This window comes from Barbus barbus (genome assembly GCF_936440315.1).
Source record: "Barbus barbus genome assembly, chromosome: 26".
NCBI classification, from domain to species: Eukaryota; Metazoa; Chordata; class Actinopteri; order Cypriniformes; family Cyprinidae; genus Barbus; species Barbus barbus.
Genome location: NC_136754.1, coordinates 26,443,666 through 26,460,585, shown reverse-complemented (window position 1 = coordinate 26,460,585; position 16,920 = coordinate 26,443,666). Strand labels below are relative to the sequence as shown.

General features: G+C 40.8%; 1 protein-coding gene across 1 annotated transcript; it reads right to left on the bottom strand.

The window, feature by feature from the left end:
- Positions 1–1,611: 1,611 nt before the first annotated feature.
- On the bottom strand, positions 1,612–4,884 carry LOC306845981 (regulator of G-protein signaling 21-like). Its single transcript, XM_079379012.1, has 5 exons — positions 4,552–4,884; positions 4,395–4,436; positions 4,242–4,303; positions 2,882–3,048; positions 1,612–2,793 (listed from the first exon to the last, which is right to left on the bottom strand). Exons 1-5 carry the CDS (start codon positions 4,620–4,622, stop codon positions 2,626–2,628), a joined length of 510 nt encoding a protein of 169 aa, XP_079235138.1. The 5' UTR covers positions 4,623–4,884; the 3' UTR covers positions 1,612–2,625.
- Positions 4,885–16,920: the final 12,036 nt, after the last annotated feature.

Sequence of the window (16,920 nt, the reverse complement as noted above, 5' to 3'; positions counted from 1 at the left end):
ATTTCAGTTAGCCTGCCTTATTGTCAATTGATTTGGTTCAAAATAAATCAGACTAACTGAAATAAGCCTGGCTTATTTGGTAAACTTTTTTTATGAAACAGCCCCCAGAGTTTTGTCACGGAGCGTTTAAGCTAAGTTAAAGTGCACAACAAAGAATGATAGTTCAATACAGTCTTCAATAAATCCACAGGGAAACAACAGAGAAAATCCAACACAGCAAAGCAAAAGCAAATCTACATTAATACCTGGCAATTTAAAGAACTGAATGGGCAGACTTTATACAAATACAAGAAAGGAACTAATGGCTATAATTAACTGAACACAGGTGAACCGAATAAGGAAATCAACACAGGAAACTAGGTCAAAGGAACTAACTAGGCAGGAGAACAGAAACAGAAGAAAACACAAAATCCATAACTGTGACAAATTCATCTTTGGTCATGCTGTTGTTTTAACATTTACTGATGAATTTTGTAAATTACAGGTAATGCGATGTTAAACTTTGATATTTTCATCATATATGGTAAGGTAACTTACAGTTCACCAGTTATGAGTCAATAGATGTTGCCTAATGGTGCTGTCTTTCTATACTCGTCACACAGATTACTTACCTTTTTAGATCAGATTTTTCAGGGTGATAATTAATAAAAAGTATTTTTTTTTCAAATCACACGACATTGACATATATTTTTATGCATCTCTTTCTAATGAGTCCTACACTATAAAGTAATTTACAATATGCTGCTTATTGTGATTAACAGTAAAAGACAATGAAAGTAAATTACCCAGAATTTTTAAAGAGCACCTGACCAGCAATAAAACCTGCAATATTCTCACAGAGGAAATGAAAATTGAACATTATAGGAAAAAATAAACCAGACAGTACGTGTGTGATGTGATTATTTTTTGCTCTAGCTGAGGAGTACTGAGTGAATGTGTCAACTTCCTGTTTGTCTGTGATATTCGAAAAGAGTACGGTGACTATCACACTCTTTGTGTAAATAGGGAAGTGGTGACAGAAAGTCAGGCGTCATCATGTGATCTTACCCCATCCCCTCCCCCCACAAACTTTCGGTCATGAAACCGAAAGCAGCATGCTGAAGGGGATGTCCAATATAATTTTCTTATAACTACATCTGTTTATTACACTTTAGATTACATATGGCAAAAAATATATATTTTTTTCATTTTAAAGAAAAGTCCCTAAAATTTTGCATCGACTGTCTGATGTGCTGGCTGTAGCCCAAAAAATATGTGTGTGTGTGTATATGTGTGTATATTTATATATATATATATATATATATATACATGCATGCATACATCTATCTATCTATCTATCTATCTGATCTATAATGATTATATTTATCTATAATAATCTATAATTTATCAGAACTTTTGAACCATTTTGTTTTTCAATGAACAGATTATCAGTTGTTTTAAAGGTAGCACTTTAGTTTATTTAACTAGTTATTAACTAGTTAGCATACATATTACTAGCATATTGACTGTTTATTAGTACTTATATATTAGATCTCTTAATCCTACCCCATAACTAAACCACCTTACTAACTATTAATCAGCAGCAAATTAGAAGTTTATTGAGTCAAATGTCATAGTTAAAAGATTTTTAATTGTGCAAATTTGTCCCCAAACTAAAGTCAGACCAGATTAACATTTAACACTTAACAACCATCTTTTTGATAAATAGTTTTGCTGCAGAAGTGTTACTTCCTTTTAAATAAATGTGACTTGGTTTAGTATTTTCTTTATCTGATGGAGAGATATTTATACCTTTAAATCTTGGATTTCAATTAAATCTTTTAGGCCTCACCAAATAAAAAAAAACTAAACAAAAAACAACAACAAATGACTTTCTATTTACAGTTGTGTTTATTAAGTTATTAAACGGCTCTTAAAAATGAACGTCCAGACAATCTGGATCTCACATGTTTTTTTAAGTCCATCACATTAATTTACCATTCAGAAATCAGGAGTTGATGCATCAAGGAAACACAAGCCAAACTTTTTTATATTTCTTGTTGACCTCCTGAAATAATATCCAACTGAGAAATCTTAGAAAAATTCAAATGGCTAGGTGTGTTATACATATTGTGAGAATTTCCCATAAGTTCCCCACTGGACACAAAAACAGTGGGATTTACATTTGCTCTGTACATTGTATGTTTACAGATCATTTCATGTCCATGAAATTGTTGTTGCTTATTGCGTAATGAGTTAATATTAAAGAAAATGTCATTAGTATTATTCCCAAGGCATCTCATGCTAACCAGATTTGACACTCATCAAAGTAATAAAGTTAAATAAGGTCCATATGGAGTTCCTGTGGTTGTAGCATGTTTCAGATCTCCTGTGGTTCATCACAGGTGAGCTGTACAGAAAGCTCATTTGTCTTTGTATATCCCACTGCCACACAGAACAATAGAGCAGTGTAATACAGTACATATAAACAATAGCTTATTCAAGCTTTTTTGTGGATCACAATGTCCAAAGAAACCTGAGTCCAGGCCTGAATCTCCACAAAGCCTGATTACTCCAGCAGTCCCACAGATGTGTTTGGAGTCCTAAAGTCACTCATTCAAGATGTTCTCAGACCTTAATCCATTGTCAGACTGATCCCAGAAGTGATCTGTACATGTCCGAGCGAAGAAACCTGGGATAGGAATCCCTCTCCATAAGACCGTAGACAATCCTCTGAGCTTCATCGAAACACACTCTGGTAGGAGCTTGGACGTTTTGTTTGATAAGGTCTCTTGTGACGTGGTCGATGTTTATCTGAGGAGAGATCATATTGGCGTTGATCGATTACTCTATCGATTAATAAAACCACATGGAGATCTTCTTCAGTTCACACTGTTCTTACCTCTTTGGGAGCTTCTGCCTTGATGTAATGCTCGAATATTTTCTTGGCCCTTGAGGACAGTCTGGAGGAATTCCTGATTTTTTTGAAGTCTTCGCATACCAGCCAAAATTCAATGTTCTCATCGCTGAACTCAGATTTGAGGAAGGTGTGGAATGTTGCCATGCCATCTATAAGAAGAAACCGCAGAGTTAGTCTGTGGCTCAATGTGAATGCATCTGTTTTACATCAGTGTAGCAGCCACTGGACCTCAGTAAGTGTTTGGACACTTAAATCACTCTGAAAACTGATTTTCATCGCAGTGGATACAAAATGAGTATAAAAAATATCAAGTGGCAGCTACAAAAAAATGTGCTTTTCTCAGAACAGAACTTGAGAAATGAATTTTAACCAACTGCTGTCAAGGTGCTTGATGTTTATAATAAATAAACATTTTTGCTTGATATTCAAATTTATTCCAAGCTTTGAGATATTTTAATGCAAATATGATCTCTAAAAACCAAACTGAAATCCAAAAGCAGCTTCGGTTTTACAACAACTATTGGACATAAAAAAAACATTAAAATAGACCATTCAAAATTGTGTGGTCCATCGATAAAAAAAAAGTGTTTTAAAAAAAGGCTGCATATATTTGATAAAAATACAGTAAAAGTAATAATTGTGAAATATTATTACAATTTTAAATAACTGTTTTCTATTTGAGTATATTTTGAAATATAATTTATTCTTATGATGCAAAACTGAATTTTCAGCATCATTACTCCAGTCTTCAGTGTCACATGATCCTTCAGAAACCATTCTAATATGCTGATTTGCTTCTCAATGAACATTTCTTCTTATTATCATTGTTGAAAACAGTTGTGCTGATTGATATTTTTGTGAAACCCACAATACTTCATTTTAAAGCATTCTTTGATGAACAGAAAATAAAAAACAGCATTTATTTCAATATCTGTTATAACAAATGTCTTGACTGTCATTTTTGATCAATTCAATGCACACTAAATAAAAGTATATTTTTGAATTATTATTTTGAATTATCATTATTATTTACATTTTTATGTGTGGTTTACTCCAAACACCTTTAGTAAAACCGAAGCTGCTTTTCTCTACTCTTTTGCATACATATACCACTAGTTCAGGTCAGTTGCTTGATCCAACTATCTGACCATCTAGTAAACAGTGTAGGCTTTGTTTGTACATTTTTGCCCTGACCTACATAACATCAATTAAAACCACAATGGAAAAGAAGTGTTCATGAATGCTGTGACAACATGTATTATGAATACAAAATTCATACAAGTATGTGAGCATAATGTCAAGCGTGTTAGATTCAATAAGTAATTATGTGTAGGCCACTTACATTTGGAGCTAAGAAGGTTTTCTAATGACTGGGACCACAGCAGAGTCTCACTAGGGATCAATCTGTTTGAATAAAGCATAATGAGTGGATGTTCAAATGCAACCCTAACACAGTAGTGATTATAAGAGAAAAACTATAATGAAAGTAGCTTACTTGTCTGCCAACAGGCGATGAAACCGCCACCTGTCTAGTCTCCTGAGGAGGGATCATTTTTTCAGTTAAATATGTATGACAAAAGCACCAATTCCATGATATACATACTGTTTTAACTCACATTTCAATAGTAACTGCAACAATAAACAACACTTACCTGGGGTTGACTGGTTTATCCTCCTTGTTCATGGTCTTTATTTCAGTTAAAGATGATAATATGGTTGGCATCTTAATAAACGTTTCTGATGCTGATATGTGTTGGCGTGCTGTTGTGCTTCAGTTATTTCAGGCAATAAGAGCGGGCTGTTCTCACAACTCTTATTATACCGCCTTGTCTTGGCGTCATCCGTTTAGTAGGCCTATCACTTAACCACAATGAAAGAGGAAGTTTTTGGGCTGACGCTAACTAGCTTAAACAGGCGCAATAGTGTTTCTTTCTATGAAAGCAGCTACAGCACGACTGTGTAGATGCAGAGATGCAAATCAGACTGGAAAGTTCACGGGCAGATAAGCAAATGCTGACTTTTGCATCAGATCTCTTGTATACAAGCTCTGTGTTTGTGTTTAGCCAACAAACAATGGCTGTGCTTTTTTGATATGCACGTCTTGTTTGCAAGTGTTATTGCTTTTTCCATCTTTAATATACTTTGGTGTATTTTAGGAAATTGGCCATCTGAACTGATGGCTACAATAGCCAACAGTATCGCACAGTGAACATGTTGAACATACTATTTAAATAGTGCCAATATATTTTTTTTGTATCATATTTTCAATCCTTAACACAGTAAAAATATATTTAATGTTCAACAGGCATCTGAAAGTAACCAGAAGACACTTTTTACCTCAATATAGTTCTAGAAAACCTTGCAAGTGTTAAGTGTCTTTGTAATAGGTGTCAAGTAATATCTTGTTGTAGCCAATCAAAAGAACTTTTAATAAACATTTAGCAACCTCATGCTAAGATAGAGGATAAGTGAAGTTTAGTTGCAAACACATAAAGAAAGAAAAAGTTTGGTTACAAGCATGCATACCATTGCTGTCCCAAAATATTCCCTATACATTCATATAGTACATTATACAGGAATTAGAGAAGCTTTTTCCAAATGCAGCTTTCAGACAGGGCAAAATCTCAGTTTGCAGTCTCTGTTTTGTTATCTCAAGGTATCTCAAGATGCTTATTCACTACTCATACCAGAAACCAATACTGGGAAAAAGTTACTTTTAAAAGTAATGCATTACAATATTGCGTTAGTTACTTTATTAACCTTAGATACGGGAACGAGTACTGCGTCGCTAGACGCTATGGGGAAAACTCCTTTTTCTCAGAGAACTGAAGACTTTTTCAATCACGCAGTGTGACTGCACGGCCATTGGTTCGTGCAGTAAATAGAAACGAACCAATGGCTCGTCAGAGGCACTGCACGAGCCTATGGCGGCAAAGCCCAGGCGGTGTTATCTGGCTATATAAGCGGGCGCTTCGCCATAGGAAAACAGGCCGATTCGACTGAAGCGACGACCTGAGTCGTACAGCTGCATGGCATGGCATAGTACTCAGTACTCGTTCCCGTATCTAAGGGAACCGAGGTTACGTTAGTAACCGAGTACGTTCCCTGTCGATACTTCACTCGTACTGCGTCGCTATGGGGAACAAATACAATCCTGCCATGCCATGAAGAGAAATGACAAACATAAACTGGCCTTGAGCAATAAGGCTCAGAGGGACCAATTATGAGCAGGAAGAATCCTGCAGGAGGCATGAGGACCGAACTCTTAGAGGTCAGTCCAGCCTAGAAATCGTTTCAACGGTCATAAGTACAGCCTCAGCACCAGGAATGGGGCCAAGAGCGTTCTTGGAGAATCAGACAAAGCCTGAGGGGACCGCTTAAAACAGGCATGTGCCCTCTAAGCAGAGAGAACCTGAGCCTGTAAGGCTGGGACATCCAAGTTATAGAACCTGGCAAATGTGGACTGCGAGGCCCTGCCGGCCGCCGCACAAATGTCTGCCAATTGACACACCACTAGACCACGCCCAAGAAGAGGCCATGCCTCTAGTGGAATGGGCTCTCACTCCAATGGGGCTCTGGAGGCCCAGGGAGGAGTATGCTAGTGCAATAGCGTCAACTAACCATCGAGATTTCCTGTGCTTTGTGACTGGAGACCCCTTGGTGCGGCCGCCAAAGCAGACAAAGAGTTGTTCCGTCTGCCTAAAGGGTGCGGAACGCTCGATGTAAGTTTTCAATGTCCTGACCGGGCAGAGAAGGTTGAACTCTCGGTCCTCCTCAGAAGAGGGGAGCGCAGAGAGCGTAATAACCTGGGCCCTAAACGGAGTGTAGAGAGCCTTAGGGACATAGCCGTGTCTTGGCTTTAGGACGAACTTAGAGTCATTAGGCCCAAACTCAAGACAGGCAGGGTTTACAGAGAGAGCCTGCAAGTCACCTACTCGCTTCACCGATGCTAGCGCTAGTAGCAGAGCGGTCTTGAGCGACAGTGTTTTTAAGCTTGCAGATTGTAGTGGCTCAAAAGGAGGGCCCTTAAGGGCTCTCAGGACCATGGGCAGGTCCCATACAGGGACTGTGAGGGGTCAGGGCAGATGGAGCCTCCTAGAACCCCTCGGGAAATGGACAACCAGGCCCACCGACTGTCCGGCTATAGGAGCGTGAGAAGCTGCTATAGCTGCCACGTAGACTCTGAGCGTGGAAGGGGCACGGCCCTTATCCAACAGCTCTTGTAGATATGACAATATCACTGATATGTCACATGTTGTCGGGTCCTCACCGCGGGCTTGACACCAGGTGGAGAAAAGGGCGTAGAGGCGTCTCGTGGACGGGGCTCTATCCTGTTTAATGGTATTCAGGACATTCTCGGGGAGCTCTATTGAGTCCCACCGAGTGCCCATAGATGCAGGTCCCACAGCTCAGCTGGGGGTGCCAGATCGTTCTGTTCGCCTGACAGAGGAGGTCTCGTCTCAGGGGAATGGGCCACGGAGCCGCTATTAGCAGCTGAGATAACTCCGGGATCCAATGCTGGTTCTTCCAGATTGGGGCCACTAGAAGCACTTTGTGCCTGCATTTCCTGATTACTTGAGGAATCAGAGCAATCGGGAGAAAAGCGTATAGAAGGAGGTTGGGTCATTCGTGGGCCAACGCGTCCTCGCTCTTCGAAAAGTACTATACTAAGTGGTGCTCTGCCATCTCAAAAAGGCATTTCGATGTGAGCCCACCCTGGCGATTTATGTATGACACCACCGTCATGTTGTCCGAGCGGACTAGCACGTGGTGTCCCTTCAGGACTGGCAGGAAGAGCTCGACATACTGCCATCATTTCGAGGCAGTTGATGTGCATCTGTCCTTCTGCGTTCGTCCAGGAGCCGAAGGTCGGTTTGCCATTGCACAGAGCCCCCCCAACCTGTGTTGGAGGCATCCGTCGTAACAACCTTCCTTCTATAAACCAAACCCATGGTCACGCCTTGTTCGAACCACCGCAGGTCCTTCCAGGGGGCCAGGGCTGACACGCAGGCCTGGTCCACCCTGATGCGGATGCGTCCATGAGGCGGAATTAAGAGGTTTCAGCCAGTACTGAAGGGGTCTCATCCTGACAAGGCCCAACCAAAGAACTGGCGATGCGAAGGCCATGAGGCCCAGCATCCTCTGAAACGATTTGAGTGGGTAAAGGGCTCCAATTTTGAAGGAAGCCGTGAGCTGCCGTGTGGCCAGAACGCGATCTGGCGCGATTATCGCAGCCATGCGGACTGAGTCGAAAACTGTCCCCAGCAACGAAGTTCGTTGGCTGGGGGACAGGGAGCTCCTGGCCAAATTGATCCTGAGTCCCAGGTCCAAGTGACTGAGGAGGAGGGACCTGTGGGCTACCAGCTCTGCCTTCGACTGCGCTAGAATGAGCCAGTCGTCGAGGTAATTCAGGACACGGATTCCCATCTGTCTCAGAGGGAAAGAGCCGCAAATATGCACTTCATAAAAGTGCGGGGAGCTAGATCCTGCCCAAAGGGCAGGACCATGTATTGATAAGCCACTCCCTCGAAGGCGAATCTCAATAATCGTCTGTGACGGGGGGGGGCTATCTGGATGTGAAAGTAAGCGTCTTTCAGATCCAGCGAAAAGAACCAGTCTGGGAGAATTTGTGAGAGGATCTGCTTCAGTGTAGTCATTCTGAACGGCCGTCTCATGAGGGCGCAGTTCAGATGTCTGAGATCGAGGATGGGCCAGAGGCCGCCACCCTTTTGGGGACGAGGAAATAACGGCTGTAGAAGCCTGACTCGCTCTGAGCTGGAGAAACTGTTTCTACAGCCGCCTTTTTCCAGCAAATTCTTCACCTCAGCTCGCAGGACGTGAGCGTTGCTGCTTAGCGCTGAGGTGGAGACCACACCGCTGAACCGCAGGGGTCTCTGAGCGAATCTAAGTGAATAACCTCATTCTATAATATCGAATCAGGGGCGGCTTTGACGAAAGCAGTCTGTGAGGGAGCAGCTTCAGCGACTCACACGCACACGCAAAGCTGTAAAAGATAGCTTTCTACTCCGGTCCGCCCAAGAGGATATAGCCGCTCATGTAACGAGGGGCAGTGATTCTCACGTGTAAAAACACCAGCAGATCAGAGCGCTGCGGTAAGAGTGAGCACGCGGGCGTAGGATCACTCAAAATCGGTTACTTAACCGCGTGGCTCTATCGTTTCATTCTCCGAGCTTGCTGAGAGAGGAGAAACGGAAGAGCGGAGCTGCCTTGCTAGAGGGCCAGCGAGTGGAGAAGAGCGAGACTCATACTCGAGTGAGCATTCTGTCTCAGTGAACGCGCAGTCTGTGTGGGCGTTGCCCACAGAGGCGAAGCGCTCACCGCCCTTCTGCATCGTGCAGAATTCCCTGCGCGAGCTACACTCGCAGTGCGACATGTGCAACAACGTCGCTTGAAATTTGCTCTTTCAGAGAAATTTTATTTTATTTTTTAATTTTATTTTTTTTGGCAGGCTCTGGCGGGCTTTGCCGCCATAGGCTCGTGCAGTGCCGCTGACGAGCCATTGGTTCGTTTTTATTTACTGCACGAACCAATGGCCGTGCAGTCACACTGCGTGATTGAAAAAGTCTTCAGTCCTCTGAGAAAAAGGAGTTTTCCCCATAGCGTCTAGCGATGCAGTACGAGTTAAGTATGGACAGGGAACAATGTATTGTCTACTGAGACATGTCACTTTAACACAACAGAAAGCCCCATTCAAGTCAACGATTTCACTTCTCTTTTTGTTTCCTGAGACTTGACTTGTTACAACAAATATGTATATATATAGGCAAAATATATTTCACATAAATACTAAATATATGCTGTTAGCATCACGTTTTTATGTTATTGTTTTTCGTATGGAAAAATACCAAAACATATTGCAAATTGTAATCGAAGGGACAACAGGATGTATTTACTATGATTAGAGATTATTGGAGCAAGAACTGTGTTTGCATCACATTTGTGCTCGTGTTTTCCTTAAACTATGCAAGTATAAAAATACAAAAATATGATGTGAATTAAAATGTGTGGAGAGCATGATGATTAAAGGGATAGTTCACCCAAAAATGAAAATTTGATGTTTCTCTGCTTACCTCCAGGGCATCCAAGATGTAGGTGAATTTGTTTCTTCAGCAGAACACAAACAAAGATTTTTAACTCAAACCATTGCAGTCTGTCAGTCATATAATGGCAGCCAATGGGACCCAAGGCTTTGAGAGTCAAAAAACATACGCAGACAAGACCAAATTAAACCCTGCGGCTCGTGACGATACATTGAGGTCTTAAAGGTGGGGTATGCATTTTTTCAAAAATGCTTTAGAAAACGAGTCGGGGCTGAGTACCAAAACAAACTCGTAGCCAATCAGCAGTAAGGGGCGTGTCTACTCAAGATGCAGAGGAGAGAGCGCTCATCAGTGCACATGACGGACATTAGCCGAGCCGAGCGAAATTTGTGTCAATATGTCATAAATAGAATGTGGCAGCAGTTTACTGTCGGGGACTTGTCGTGTCGTGTCATAGCATGGCTTCCAGTCTAGACTGCACCATTGATAATAATGAGTTCTATAGTATTTGGTCGCGCTGCTCACGTCGGGTGTAGACACAGTGTTAAGATAAGGCAAGAAGTAGGACCCGTGTAAATAACGGATCAGCTTTCCAGCACAGGAGAGAACTAAAGGAGTGGGAAGGCTTGTGATCGGACGCTGAGGTTGCTTAGTTTTTTCTCGATACGTGAGTAACATTGGTTTTGCTTTGTTTCACAGAACTAATCGTTGCAGTACGTATGTGTGGGGCGGAGCTATCAAAATAGGGGCGAGACTCTTTTGGGGTAGGTTTTGGTGATTTCAAATATCAACATTGGCTACCAGAAATCGCTTACCCTACCTTTAAGACACGAAACAATCATCTGTGCAAGAAACTGAACAGTATTTATATAATTTATAATACTGCAATGTCCAACTGTCCTGAGTGCGTTCACAACCAGCGGGTGTGAAGTACTGTTCAGTTTCTTGCGCAGACCGATTGTTTCGTGTCTTAAGACCTCAATGTATCGTCACAAGCCGCAGGGTTTAATTTGGTTTTGTCTGTGTATGCTTTTTTGACTCTCAAAGCCGCAGGTCCCATTGATTGCCATTATATGACTGACAGACTGCAACGGTTCGAGTTAAAAATCTTCTTTTGTGTTTTACTGAAGAAACAAAGTCACCTATACATCTTGGATGCCCTGGAGTAAGCATATAAATGTCGAATTTTAATTTTTGGGCGAACTATCCCTTTAAGGCTTTATTTAAATAAATGCTTCAATGTGTTGACATACATTCACACAAAAAATGAAAAAGACAAAAATGACACACAAAGGTTAATAAAAAGAACATGTAGAGAATGTTTTAAGCAGCAGAACAGTAGCTACAGTGCCAAACATCTATTTGTTTGTTAATTAATATAATTTTTTCCTGCCTATGTAAATTCAGCTAAAAAGTAAAAATGACAAATATGTAATGATGGATTGTGCACAACAAGATCAAAAATATGTATTATGAAACAAAATGTTGATATTTTGTTGACTTTTGTTGAGGTGCAGTTACCAGGTCGGTAGTGTGTGGGTTTTAGACCCTGCAGCACACGCATACCTTTGCACATGCTAAATGTGTTACTGATGTTTCCAGTGTGGAAAGGAACAAAGCATTTGGTGTGACTTTGCACATTGAAACTGACATGCATCTTGAATAACAGTAGGCCTACATGATTTTTTATTTAAAGGACACCAAGATGTCCTTAACATGAGACAAAACTACACATTGCACAGTCAGTTCTCATCACTTTGTTGTTTTAAAATTACAGCACAAGGTGTTCTCGTAAACCTACATGCATAATATAATAAGCAAGCATCATCGTTAACGTTCATACATCTCACAATTTACATCCTAATGTGCACACAGCCATTTCCTCTTGTGTACCACTAGTTAATCAAGAATGAGAGCTGAGAAAAGAATGACTAAAAATGAAAGTGTCATACAGGAAACTGCAACTGTAACTCCATTTGCTTTGGATTTAGATTAGCATTACCACTGTGACTTGTCCTTGCCCTCTGCAATATCATTTATTGTTTGTTATTTCTCACAAAATCCAGCATCTTCTCAGAACTTCATTAATTGTATGAGTTAGAACAAACTATATGAGCAGACAGAGTCACATTTCTGGTATCAGATGCGATTTGCATTGATTCGTCCATTGCACAGTATCAGACGGTTTCACGACAGTCAAAAACACCACAGGAGATGACAACGTTCTTGCCTAAGGCATAAGCATGGAAATGTTCTCTGTACTTGATGCAAAGCAGCACTCTCTGTACACGTGCGGTGAGAAAATATCTAAAACATTACATACAGATGTGTTTGTGTTTACTAAGGCAGGTATCACTATTAATATTGTTCAGTGTTTAGAGCTTTGTCAAAATAAAAAAAGTGCGAAACTTCAGCCCGCAACCCACAAAAAGAGACTAATGGTTTTGCCTGGTAGACAATAAAACAAGCAAAAAAATAACTAATTGAAAGAAAATCCGATAGACTAGCATGAGGCTATACACTGATCAGCCACATCTGAATGTGTCCTGCATGTGATTTCTGTCAAAAAGACATTAGCAACAGACACTTTAAGTCCTGTAAGGGTGTGGTGATGGCACAGTGGGGGGTGGTGATGGCGCTTTGGATAAAAGCGTCAGCTAAATGAATAAATGTAAGTTGCAAGGTGGGGCCTCCACAGATCTGGGATTTGTCAGTCCAGGGTCCAAATCATGGGAACTCTGACTGGTCTGAGCCTATGCAGCCCCATACGCAGCAAATTGCAATGCACTGTGTCTTTTGACACCTTTCTATTCTGGCCAGCATTAAGTTTTTCAGCAAACTGACCTTTTTAGGTATTGTATTGGTCCTTTGATTTCTGCCACCGAGATATTAGCAGCATATGGAGCCTCCATGGATCGCATTTGTTTGTCCAGCACATCCCACAGATCCTCAATTTAAGTGAGTTCTGGGGATTTGGAGGCCTAAGCAACACCTTAAACAATTGACATGTTCCTCAAACCATTCCTGATCAAGTTTTTGCAGTGTGGCGAGTGCATTATCCTGCTGAAACACCATTGCCATGAAGTGTACATGCTCTGCAACAATCCTTAGGTAGGTGGTACGTGTGTGTCAAAGTAAAGTAATATCTACATGAATTCCAGGACCCAAGACTTCCCAGCAAACGTTGCCCAGAGCATAACATCAAATAAAATCAGAACAAGCTCAAAAGTGAAAAGAGGTGCTAAAGTCTGCTTTTGTGGTGGCTGTGCTTTAAAATTAAATTATTATAATCTTAATTCAAGTGATGTTGATTTTGAAAGTCTAACAGTAATTAGTGTTACGTACAGCTGTGAGGTTAAATGGGACATCGGATACAAAATTCACTTTTACATGGTGTTTGCATATAAATGTGTCTTTGCAGTGTGTGCACTCAACCACCCTACAATGCTAAAAATCCATTCAATCCTATTTTTTAGTCCCTCAAAAACCTAAGCAGCCTCACTTATCAAGCCTTTTTCGGGCCCACCCACGACTGCTGAAGGACTGTCCTGTATTAGCATATTCTCGCCCTCCGCCAGTTTTGTGCTGTCTGCCATTTTTCAAGCAGACGTCTCGTAAGCAATGCAGGTGTTTTGTGGTTGTCTGTAAACGTGAACATAAGAGTATTAATTTTCTCCCGACATGAGAGCTACTGAGGACGCAGTGGATTAATTTTGTTTTTAATGGTAATGCACCACCAAATACACAAAAAAGAAGAAGAGAGGGGTGGGGTGAAGATTAGCTCATTATGATAGAGACATGCACCGAAACGGGTCGTTGTGAACAGAGCTGTTTTTGACAAGGTTAAAGAGTGTTGTTATACACGACTTTTGAGGAATTTTAACCAAAGTATTTTGTAGACATTTCATGGAGACTCTAAAGAATCATAACAACTTGTGGAAAAAGGGCAAACGATGTCCCCTTTAGCACTGCCTGGTTTACATGCTTACATTTACATTTATTCATTTAGCTGACGCTTTTATCCAAAGCGACTTACAATTGCTATACATGTCAGAGGTCGCACGCCTCTGGAGCAACTAGGGGTTAAGTGTCTTGCTCAGGGACACATTGGTGTCTCACAGTGGATTCGAACCCGGGTCTCTCACACCAAAGGCATGTGTCTTATCCACTGCGCCATCACCACCCCGGCATGGATTGTAGGTGGGGGGAGTGAATGTCCAGCGCTTTCTCCACCCTCAATACCACGACTGAGACACCGAACCCCCAACTGCTCCCCGGGCGCCGCAGCATAAATGGCTGCCCACTGCTCCGGGTGTGTGTGTGTTCACTGCTGTGTGTGTGTGTGTGCACGTTGGATGGGTTAAATGCAGAGCACGAATTCCAAGTATGGGTCACCATACTTGGCAGTATGTCACTTCACGTATGTCACTTCACACTTGCGTCATCTGAGGGAGTTCGATGCACCACCATTTCTGTTTTAATAAACGTTTTGCACCGTTTTCTCGGGGCTGAACGCAGCCCTGTATTGAGTGCCGCTGACTTATTTCTTTGGTCAAATATAGGTTTGTTTCATTTAATCTATAAAACAGTAAACCATTTTATTTTATGCAAAGCAAACCATGTCACCTAAACGAGCCGCATCGGTCTTTAATGTAAGAAATGTTGTATAGGCTACATGTTTAAAAGGTAAAATATGTTGTATTAAGAACTGTAGGTCTATTTGACGAAAATAAAGGCAATTAGGCAATTTCGAAATAAATGAAACACTAAAACAAAACAAAACAAAACAAAACCAACAGCAACTAAATAAAATAATCAAATAAATAATCGTTTTCTAATTAATCTCAGCATGCTTTAATTTTGTGTCGCTAGTCAATAAACTTAAATTAAAATGTTTTTGGTCTGCGCTCTGGAAGTGTTCTGTTAATTCTGCTAAACTTTAATTACTAAAACTAAAATTAAAACGGAAACTAAACTGTATAAAAACTATAGGCTTGAAAACTGAAAACTAAACTAAAATTAACCAAATGACTAAAAACTAAAAACGATAATTGAAAGCAATATTAAAATAAAAACGAATTCAAAAATGCAAATGACATGCAAACTATAATAACCCTGACACAAAAGTCTTTCATTGGAGGAAGGGGATCCGCCAAATGAGATAATGGTAATTCGGAGGTGCCGGATCCAGGTTTGTTCAGATTAAGCACTGAGTTGCCTTATAGCTGTGCACACACCAGCTGGTTTGCACTGCTCACCGGGAATTCTCCCAAATCTTCCCATGGCCACTTCAGGCTTGTACTCTTAATTTGCATTTGCAGCTATACTATTGGTTATTTATTTAGCCTATTATTGTTTTATTATTATTATTTTTTTACATTGGGGGGGGGGGGGGGGGATCAGAAAACATGACCATGTCTGCTTTTATTTTAATGCAGTTGTATCAATAAACAAATTCTCCAGCCTTTCGCATGCATCTTTAAAATCGTATTTAATTTTGAGAGTGACGTGGGGGTGGCACGGCAGGGATTTGCCTAGAGTGGAACGTGAGCTTGCGCCGGCCCTGCACGCACGCCAACACGCACACACACACACACACACACACAAAGCATGCAGTGGGTAGCCATTTTTTTCTGCGGCACCTTGGGACCAGCTGGGGGTTTGATGCCTTGCTTAAGGGTCTCACCTCAGTCGAGAGCGCTAGTCATTCACTCCCCAATACAGAGACTTGAACCTGTGACCGTTGGGTTTACCAGTATGTCACTCTAACCATTAGGCTATGACTGCCTACACTACTTATTACACTTCGAATAGGGTGATTTGTAATCTGTAACCTATTACATTTACAAAGTAACCTTCCCAACACTGACCATTTAAGACAGGCGCCATGTGTGAGAGAAAGAGGTTTAGAACAAAGTGATTTACAATAAATCAAACTTTCCAAACCTACTTATGAGAGAAGGGTGACTGTTTAAGCAAAATCTAAAAAAATTATCTTATTTACCAGCTCTACATATGTGTGGTTGTGGTCTTTGCTGCAACCTCGGCAGTAAAGTTATACAAATGTGGCAATTCAAAAAGTGATAGTTGCAATTCAGTGCTAAAAAAATGTGACTATTTTGCAGTTGCGTTTTATTTCCACAGCACTATATTCTGGCAGTGTTATTCCCATCATCACTCTGGGTGGGCCGGTGCCATAGACAGTGGTAAATATGTTTTGTGGAGGATTTCATGTGGCCCATGAAATTATTTGCTAATTTTAAAAATAAAAAAGTGAATTATAAAGGATAACTATGATTGACAAAAAGCATCTAAATTAACAGTAACACACTGCCAGTAAGATGATGCTATAATGAATATTACATTGATAAATGTGGCCCTTTGGAAAAGCTATGTATGACATAATGGCTACTGAAACATCATGTTCTAATGTTTCCCCTCTGGGTATGAATGTACACTTAAAAAAAAAGATAAGCACAGAAGAGGAAGTATATGTGGTGTACAAGAGGGTACAAGCACACGCACACGCACACACACACACACACACACACACACACACACATGTTGGTTTTTGTGGTTTATGGGGACTCTCCATAGGCGTAATGGTTTTTATACTGAACAAACTGTGTGTGCTATTGCCCTACACCAACCCTACACCTAAACTTAGCCCTCACAGGAGACTTTGTGCATTTTTAGATTTTCAAAAAAACACCATTTAGTATGTTTTTTAAGCCTTTTGAATTACGGGGACCTCATAAACCACCTTCATATTGTAATACCTCTGTCATACCCATGCCATTATACTAATTTGTGTCCTCATAAACCACATAAACATGCACACACACACACACACACACACACACAGACAGACAGACCAACAGGCAGACATAGACGCAATGTCTGTCTGTTGATGCCAACCACTAAGGCAAAAAACCAAAACCAACTTTTAGCGATGTGCAA